Here is a 9,238-nt window from a genome sequence, read left to right on the forward strand (position 1 = left end):
TCTGTTTTCTACCCATTACACATAAATGACTTCTCTATTAGGATGCATATCAAAGTTAAACCATTTTAAACATGTACAGTGTAAACAGACACATTGGAGTAAGGTTACACAGGTCCACACTGCAAACATCTCAATAAGCCCTCAGAGCAGCTGGGAGCATGCAGAGGTCCCATCCTTCAAACTGGCTTAATATTTCATTTCACTGTAAACCCACAGTGAAAAGGACTCTCTGTGTCACTGTTTTACCTCATATGGCTTTTCCACTCTCTGACCTTTAACTAACTAACTATGGCCATGAAAAGAGGGCAGGGCACGTGTATCCCTCTGCTCCTTACAAGGAGTTGTTTCAGAGAGGTGCAGATTCCTGCACATTCCTCTATCTGAGTCTGATTCACTCACTTCACCTATTAAAGACTTTTATAAGGTGGAAAATAGTAAACGACAATTTAGACTCCTTTAAGACAATCTTGTGGATCAGTCAGAAGCACTCTTGTGATGCCACATTAGCTCTCCTCTAGCAGTGAAGTGTTCCTCAGCTGTCCAGCAGTGAGCACTCTAGCTCCTATAGACTATGATAAACTCTGTACGCAAAATGGAGCAAAACTGTTGAAAATCTCTTCAACACACAATAAATGGTTAACAGGTCTGAGCTAAATGCCTTTTGCAAATAAAGTTTAGTTAGTTTCACCTTCTAGGAGGTAGCCAGCAGACTGGAATGTCACATTTAAATTGCTCATACCTCATCTGCACCGTCCTGTGTGGGAGGTTCATTAATCTGATCAGTGCTTTGGAGGATGGTGAAGAGACAGAAGATGGAGTTACGACTGGCATTTGATACCCAGCCAGGATCCGAACCAGAGATCCACTATTCAGAGCATAGTTTCCCCTGTGGTATGTGCAATCATGTCCTGCACTCAAAGTGTATACATTTACAGAATTTCATGAACTGATGACACTGTTTGGAACCTGAACTGCACGTTTATGTAGCACTATTGTTACATTGATGAGGAACTAAAGAGAAACACAATCTTCCCAAAAATCATAACTGTTTGATTAACTAAAATCCCCATTTTAAGTTTTCTTCCCTTTCAAAAAAGGAAAAGGCTGTACCTTTCACATTAGTTTGCTTTTGGAATAAATAGTGTCATCCTAGATCCTGATAACTTTTCCAGATTCATGGCAGTCTTTTTTGTCTTGTACAAAATAATTCAGACTAATTCAGGTTTTCTTTAGCTCTCAGCCGCTGAAACATCTCCAGCTTTGGCTACAGACCAAACAGTATTTGCAAACATTATTTGGCCCAGACCTGATATCCACTTTGTACACTTGCATATATATCTGGTTAAAAATACGACAAAAGCAATTATGATTAAAATATTTCGTCCTCTACTCCCAGCTCTTCTTTCTCGACTAATATAGAAAACATGAAAACGACCGTAGATGTGACGATAAATGCTTCAGCTCGTGCTGACTAAATCTACTCTTCCTTCACCTACAGTTTGCCTTTCAGAGCCCCGATGATGCTGCACAGCTGGGAACAGTCTCGATAAGCCACCAGGCCACCATGATTCGCCCAGCGGTCCGCTCCTTTGCACTCAGTGTACGGCTGGTGATAGGTCAGTTCCATCTTGTGGTCCTGTGGCCCAACGTTGGACTGCAGAGTCTTACTCAAGTCCACGACTCCCCCTCCGAGGGCTCGGAGCAGGGCGTGAGGAGCGCAGGAGTCCCACTTGAAGGTGCTTCCCTCTGAGAGGACGTAAGCGTCGGCCAGGCCCTGAATGACACACAGGATCTTGTAGCCGGCTCCGGAGGCGTAGACCAGCTTATCAGGGCCGCACAGCGAGGTCAGGGCTTCCTTCACCACCTGCTTCTCACTGGAGCTCAGCACCACCGACAGCCCTCGTCCAGCCCCATCCTTTGGTCTGGATACTGAGCAGACATTGATGCTGCCGCAGGACACGCCCCAGAAATGCTTTCCCCTCCACCTGAGAACGCAAAAAAATGTGGTAAGTTTAAAATATTTTGCTTCAGAGGAAAGCAAAAGACACCTTAGCTTCACTAAAACACTGACATGAAGTTGTGTGAAAGACTAATCCCCGAGCTGCCACTGTTCTTATCTTCTAAATTCCAAGCTTGAAAACCGTCTGTCAGCTGCCAGCAAAATCTGAGTGAATTTAAAGTGAAATGCAAAAGTAAGACCTTGTTTAAATAGCTGTTCTCAAGGTTTGGGCGTTTCATCCAGGAGTCTCACCATTGCCTAAACACAGTTTGATTGATCTGACATGTAGGGTATCTGGTCAGTCTCATCATTCAGCAAATGTCCTCCTTCAATCTCAATGCAAAAAGCTTTGAAGGCTCACAGTCTAACTTCTGGCCACGTAAGGCAAAGACAAAGGGATCCAGAAGAAAAGAAGAAAAAAAGAAGGTACATACAGCACACATTCATTAGAGACACTGTTGACCTTTCTGAAGACAAATCTGAACAGAAAGCCATCAGATTAGCGTAAAGCCAGCAGTAGCTCGAGGTAAAACAGAATGTGAAATCAATGTTTGCTTGTTAATCAAGAGGCTCAACTGTGGATAATCTGCTAGAGAAACTAACTTGTAAATGAGCCTCGTTAAACTTAAGAAATATGGGGAAATGATTTTCTTTTTTAATGCAGCCACACCTAAAAACACTTAGACTTAATAGAGGAAGTCTGATGCAGTGTCAATAATTCAAGATATGAGACTGTTTTTTGAAGTTATTTTTTGTCCTTTTTGCCTTTATTATGTATAGGACAGTGGGGAGAGAAGACAGGAAACATGGGCAGAAAAGTGAGGAAAAGACATGACTATGGCCATGACCACTGCATCAGGATCACAGCTTATCCGGGTGCCCCTATAAGATTGTTTTAAAAACAAAAGTGCATCGAGGTGCATACAAGTGCAGTGACTGACAGCTGAATGCATAAGACAATAGAAGAAGAAATGTTTCTGTGGCGAACTTTAGTGATCACACTTTGCCTGGTTGGTTTCTGGTTGATGAACTCACCCTCCTCCTGCTGGATCTTTGCTGTTGAATGGCTGGTTGATGACGCCCATGACAGGCTCGCCGGTGCTCCGGAGGTAAACCCCGATCAGAACCAACGCACAGTGCAGACCTGAAGGAGACAAGTGGCCCTCCTCCAGAACCTCCTCTCTGCCCTCTATGTACTGGCTGGTGGCGTCTTAATAAAAACAAAAAAGGACAATAAACACGAACTGAGCTGAGCTGTTAACGTTCAGCGCGGTTGGACTGGATTCTGCATTAACACCGAGCCGTTCACCTATGGGGTCGATCCAGATGCCGAGCTCAGAGGGGCTGAGGGGAACCGTGAGACCGTCGGTGCTGGTGTCGATGGTGGCCGGGTCTTGGTGGATGGCTCGAGCCAGCAGGGAGGCTGCCGTGTGGTCGCCGTCGAGCACCGTGGACAGTAGCGCTGCCGTTTCCTCCTCCGTACTGCAAACTGTGACCGTCACACTTTCTCCTGGTGACACAGAGAGGCTTTGATAACGGTACAACAAACTACTTTAAATATTTATACAGTGCAAGGTGCGGCGAGGAGCAAACATTTGGACAGTGACACATTAATGCGCTGGCTTTATGTTCCAACAGAGTCGAATGCAGATTATCAAGCCAAGTGTATTTTTTAGCTCTGATAGTATTTAGTCTATTAAAGGTGGACTGATTATTAGTGGCAACCAGATTCCATGGAGGAAATTCTGTGATATAAAGAGATGACAAAGTAAACATTGGTGATGTGAAATGGGCAGATAATGAGTTAAACTAATCTTGACTTTGAAGCAACATGATCGAGGCGGCTGCTAATGGGAGCAAAGGACCTATGAGTTCCCCAAATGTTCACAAGTGTACAACATCCACAAATTTGCTTTGTTCTACTTTATTTTTGCAGCAAGATTTATCTGATTTTTGAAAAAGTTATGCCTGTTTGTAAACTAAAAGAAATGAATCGTGGGTAAATTGTCACTGTTGACTGTTTGAGGTGGGAAATATACAACTGAGTTATAAAAGCTGCCAGAGCCTGGAATATCAACTAGCGAGCAACAGGCGACAAGCACATTATCACATATTTAATCTTGGATAGTCCTATTTCTTTTAGTAATAAAAGTTTTTATTGAATTTTCAATTCTGAAACAACCACAACAACACATACAACAGCAATTTACCAGGTAATGCTAACATTTTGCTACAACAAAAATACACTAGTAACAAAAAAAAAGCAAATAAACAACATCTACAACAAAATAAATAAGAGGGGTGGCATTTAGATCGAGTAATGATTGATGATAATAATAATATTTATGGGCCACTAGACAGTTCATATTGAATAAAATGGAGGAAGTGAGACCAAACCTGGTAGAATTTACCTCTACCATCATTTAATCTTGCAATAAGCTCTTCAAAAGATGCTGTATCTTAACACTGGAAGAGCCAAGTACAGCCCAGTTTTACAGACTGGCTGAAGTTAATGACAGATAGTCGCATTTCTTAAACATATTAAAGCTTCTGTTTTCCCACAGCCAACAACTATCACCACATTCTTTGCATTTTGAGCAGCCAGCTGAGCATACATGGAGACAAATGCATTGTTGACACAGTGCATCTGAGACTTCCATCTCAAAATAAATGTGGAAACAGGCTCCAACTTACTACCACCACTGCAGTCATGTTACGGCCACAGGTATCAGTGTGCTGCATGGTTTCTGGGTGGTTTTCTGCTGGGCCTTTTGTATGGGGGAGATTGCATGTGTGGATTCAGCTGTGGAGGTTTTCTTTTCAGAGTCTCTCTGGAACCCCAGCTGCCAGTCATTCCAACTAATGACTCCAGAGTTAATGACCTGCACTGCAGCCCTGTTCCCCCCGCCTCCCAACCTTCCTGATTGGGCCACCCTCCAGCTCCCCTCCACCTTTAACCAACCAGACACAGCCATTACCACCCAGCAGACTATATATCTGTCGCCATGTTTAGTCTGGGTGGCTGGTGCCTGTGACCAGTCTGCCCTGGCGCCGCTCAGTGTTACATTGTTGGTTTGTATTGTGATGTGTTTTGGTCTGTAGGTACATGTGGTGGGTACCGCAGACACTTTGGGCTTCTGTTGGCGGCTGCTACTTTGGTGTGGAGCCTGAGGCTCTAGGTGTGTGTGTGTGTGTGTGTGTGTGTGTGTGTGTGTGTGTGTGTGTGTGTGTGTGTGTGTGTGTGTGTGTGTGTGTGTGTGTGTGTGTGTGTGTGTGTGTGTGTGTGTGTGGTTTTTGTTACTGGTGGTGGGTGTTGCTGATGTACTTATGCTTGGCTAGGGAGTTTAGTTGTTTTGTTTGCATTTAAATAAGCTTGGAAACTCTGCTATCCTTCATTTGGTTTTATTCTCTTCTTTGATTTAGCAACAGTCACCAGGCTTGTGTTCTTTATTATCACTTTGATGTTCCATTCACCACTAAACAATAAATTCATCTAATTTAGCCATTAACACTCTGGTTACCAGAGGTTGGATCGTAACAAGTTGCCTTAGTCCAGTAAAGCTGCTCAGTGACGACCACAGCAGCGCTCAGAAAGATGTTGTCTCTTTTAAGCCCTTCAGACATTCAGCTTAACGTATCAATGCTCATCCCGCTCACTTTTCTGCAGCGATGGCAGTCAGTGATATTACCATTTACTTCCAACACAAGTCTGAACTGCATGTCGTCACACTAACAAGCATACAAGCAAAGGGACTTCAAGTTGTGTGAAATGATTTGGGGAAGACTTCTTCCACATTTCAGCACCAATATTACATCGAAAACATCACAGAGCGTAAAAGACACACTGCTGTCAAAAATCACAAAACACCTCTCTCAATCACTTCACATCGATGACAAACTGGAATGTCCATAAAAAGAAAACTTCACTGCGATAAAAACAGACACTAACGGCTCCGATTCATCACCAACAATTAATGTAATCTGGATTTTCTTTATATACAACTGTACATTAGGCGTTGTTAGGAGTGTTTTGTTGCTGCCAGTGTCTCCACTGAAGAATTCTAATTATCGCCAACACAAAGAGTGGGTGGACCAGGATCTAACAGCAGGTCAGGTGAACTGTCACACAGAATCAGTTTCTAATCTACAGTATTAGAAACAGTAATTTGTTACATAACGGCTGTCCTCAGGGTGAATTTTGAGCTACATCACAGCTGTAGGTACAGAAGTAGTAGTCTGATTGTCAGCACACGTGGACAGAGTTGCTGCTGTTGGTTTAGATGCAGCCTTTTGTAATCTATCAGTGCGTTACTCCGTATTTCACATCACTTTTCGTGCTGCCCAATCTAGTGTGAACGACAGATACTGCCAGTGAATTCGCTCCAGAGCAAAAGCTTACTGTAAAGTTTAGTGTGTTAAATGTATTATTAAGTAATTACCGAGCCCGTTCTCAAACTTGTTAGACTCCTCTCCATGAATGAAGCCGGCCATCTCAGGGAACTGCACATAAAAATAAAAACACGTGACAATTAAAATTCAACACACAACCCAACTCTGGTCCATTCACAACGACCGACTCCTACCTGAGCGCCAACGTCGTGCCGGATCACCTCCTGAATCACCACATCGGCCAGCGTCTTGAAGTCCTGCACAAACTTCTTGTTCTTGTCGTCTCCGGTCTTCTCCTGGACGAGGAGCTGGAAGAGGGGAGCCTCCTGCCTGCAGACCCGGGCCACGTTAGCAGCTTTCTCAGCCACCCGGAGCAGCAGCCTCAGCAGATCAGCCATGCCTGAAGAACAAAAAAAAAGAAAAAGAGAGCACAGAGGTTGGAGATGGAAACTGTGTGCATGAGAGAGAGAAAAAAGGAGATGAGGGAGGTCACACATGCTGAGCTAATTATAGGCTCCAAATGAAAACAGGGCATTTCTGAAAAAAGAAGTGTGAGAGGGAGGAATGAGGCTTCAGCTCTTTGCATGAGAGCTTCATCTCACATAGTGTGCTCCATTTCAGTTCAGCTACTTTTAAATTAACACCGAGAAAGGGTGCAAAACTGTGTCTGATGCTACAATCACAAAGTAGTGGGAGAAAAAAAACAAACAAAAAAAGCACAATAAGGTGTGTTCAGTGTGCCTCCTACACACTTTTTAGAGCTATTAGTAATGTTAGACAACATTACAGCCTCTATGTAGTCTCCTAGGATGGAAACACAGGCCTTAAAGAAACCTAAATAGTGTTTATTTATTTACTAATTGTTGTTTTCGATGTTTTGACCTGTAACTTCACACTTACACTGTGCTACACTGCTGCTGCCAGGTTGCTGAGCTTTTAGCTTAGCATTTCTGAGGTCACATAATGTAGCAAAGGAATGTAAACGTGCGATAAGGAAAAGCAGAGTGGAAATGAGTAAAGCCTTACCCAACCAGGTTTACTCTCTGCTTTTATTTTCCTCTCGTCGGTGCCTCTCGGTGGCTGTTCTTCTCCGTCAGAGCTGCCGACACCAAAACGCCGATAACCGAGTGAGACAGCGGCGAGAAATGACGAGAACGTCCACTAAAAAATGTTGGTATTAAAGCTCTTAATTAACGCTGGGAACTGCCTGCTCTGGTTTCTTTACGTCAGTTTCCACCGTAGGAAGGGCGGCCGCTCCTCTCACATCTAGGCCGACGGATACAAGGTTCGGACAGCCGCGCAACTGCACACGGCACGGCGCGGAGGATCGTCAAGGTACGGACGAGAGACGCGGCGAGTGGTGCGTTCAGGTACAACAGCTCCGGTCGGAAATTCAAAATTCAAGAACTTTATTGTCATACACACGGCAGAAACACAATGAGTGATGAAATTCTTATTTTGCGAACTCCCTTTACATAACTGAAACAAATAAAATGAGATACGATAAAAAAAATCTTAGCAATACTGTAATACTGTACTACTGTCATATGTAAACAGTCAAGGGAAATTGTAATGGTGACACCCATGAATTCTGAGTGAACATAGGATAAGTGTTTTTTTTTTTTATTAAAGTACAGAATACAAAAACAAACTAGACAGTATTTAAATTTAGGAAGATGATCTCAGAGAATGTAGTTTTTTTTTCTTATTTAACCAGTTAATTGACTGTCAGAGTAGTTTCTGATTAATTTAACAGTTGAAAAGAGAGCTAGATAGATGGAGCCTGTTGGTGCACTCACACAATTAGACAACAGTTTATGTCTTTTAAAGTACAGTTACAAATGTATTAATAAAGAAATATAGTAAATAACAAATAATGAAAACAGTGATTTAGCTTCTTGTTGTAAGAACAGCTGATTTGGTGTATTAACAACACATTGCTAAACATATACACAAATGTAATGGTAGTAATACATGTACACACAAGATGCGGTAGTTTGTAAACATGTATGCAGGTTTAGTATTTAAATCAAAGGTGCTGCATATTAAAAGAAGGTGCATATAGTAGAACTAACAGAGCAATAAAATCATTGTTGCAGCTCTTGTCCATCGAGAGAAGCAGTCCTGTCTAAGACATCACTGTGGATGAGGTTGGTAACACATTTCAACCTTTGGATGACCACTTGTGCTTTCAGATCACAGCGCCTTGCGTGGATCATCTTCTGCACAGACAAACACAAGACTGAGGGTCAGCAGTAGTTGCTGAAAGGATGAGACTCCAGTTGTTCCATGACAAAGTGCAAAATGTTAACAAAAGTGTATTAATTAACTCATGCAATAATGTGCACAGAGTGTGTTTAATCAGTGACATTAGAGGTGCAGCAGTGGGTAGAGGGTCATCGTGTTGTGAGGTGCAGCAGCCGAACCAAACAAAACACAACATGGCAGCAGCCACAGGGAGGACTGGGAGAGAGAAACCACACTGGCGCCCAGACTCCAGCACCTCAGCGACCTGAAAACAGACTAAACATCAAATGCATACTCTTTGCAAAATGTGCCCAGTTTTTTTAAAAAAAAAAAAAGCATATCTATCTAGTAAAATCACAGAAAAAGATAATAATTTACATGTTGACCATAAAAAAAGGGACTACCGCTGTAAAAATAAAATGAAATAAAAATGTCCACATTAACAGAATAGATTTATTGTCATCATACATGGCATAACAAAAATGCTTCCACTTCCACTGGACGGTGCAACAGGAAGTAAGTAATAAAATATCACATTAAATAATAAAATGAACATACATATGTAACAAAACCAAATTGAAAAGACACCATGTGCAAAGGAGG

At 42.5% G+C, this 9,238-nt stretch overlaps 1 protein-coding gene across 1 annotated transcript; it reads right to left on the reverse strand.

Annotated features, from left to right (window-relative positions):
* Window positions 1-49: 49 nt before the first annotated feature.
* Window positions 50-7,714, reverse strand: inpp1 (inositol polyphosphate-1-phosphatase). Its single transcript, XM_022218675.2, has 6 exons — window positions 7,415-7,714; window positions 6,583-6,788; window positions 6,439-6,499; window positions 3,309-3,509; window positions 3,035-3,209; window positions 50-1,985 (listed from the first exon to the last, which is right to left on the reverse strand). Exons 2-6 carry the CDS (start codon window positions 6,784-6,786, stop codon window positions 1,493-1,495), a joined length of 1,134 nt encoding a protein of 377 aa, XP_022074367.2. The 5' UTR covers window positions 6,787-6,788; window positions 7,415-7,714; the 3' UTR covers window positions 50-1,492.
* Between the last annotated feature and the right edge of the window lie 1,524 nt (window positions 7,715-9,238).

Source organism: Acanthochromis polyacanthus, chromosome 5 (genome assembly GCF_021347895.1).
Source record: "Acanthochromis polyacanthus isolate Apoly-LR-REF ecotype Palm Island chromosome 5, KAUST_Apoly_ChrSc, whole genome shotgun sequence".
Lineage (NCBI taxonomy): Eukaryota > Metazoa > Chordata > Actinopteri > Pomacentridae > Acanthochromis > Acanthochromis polyacanthus.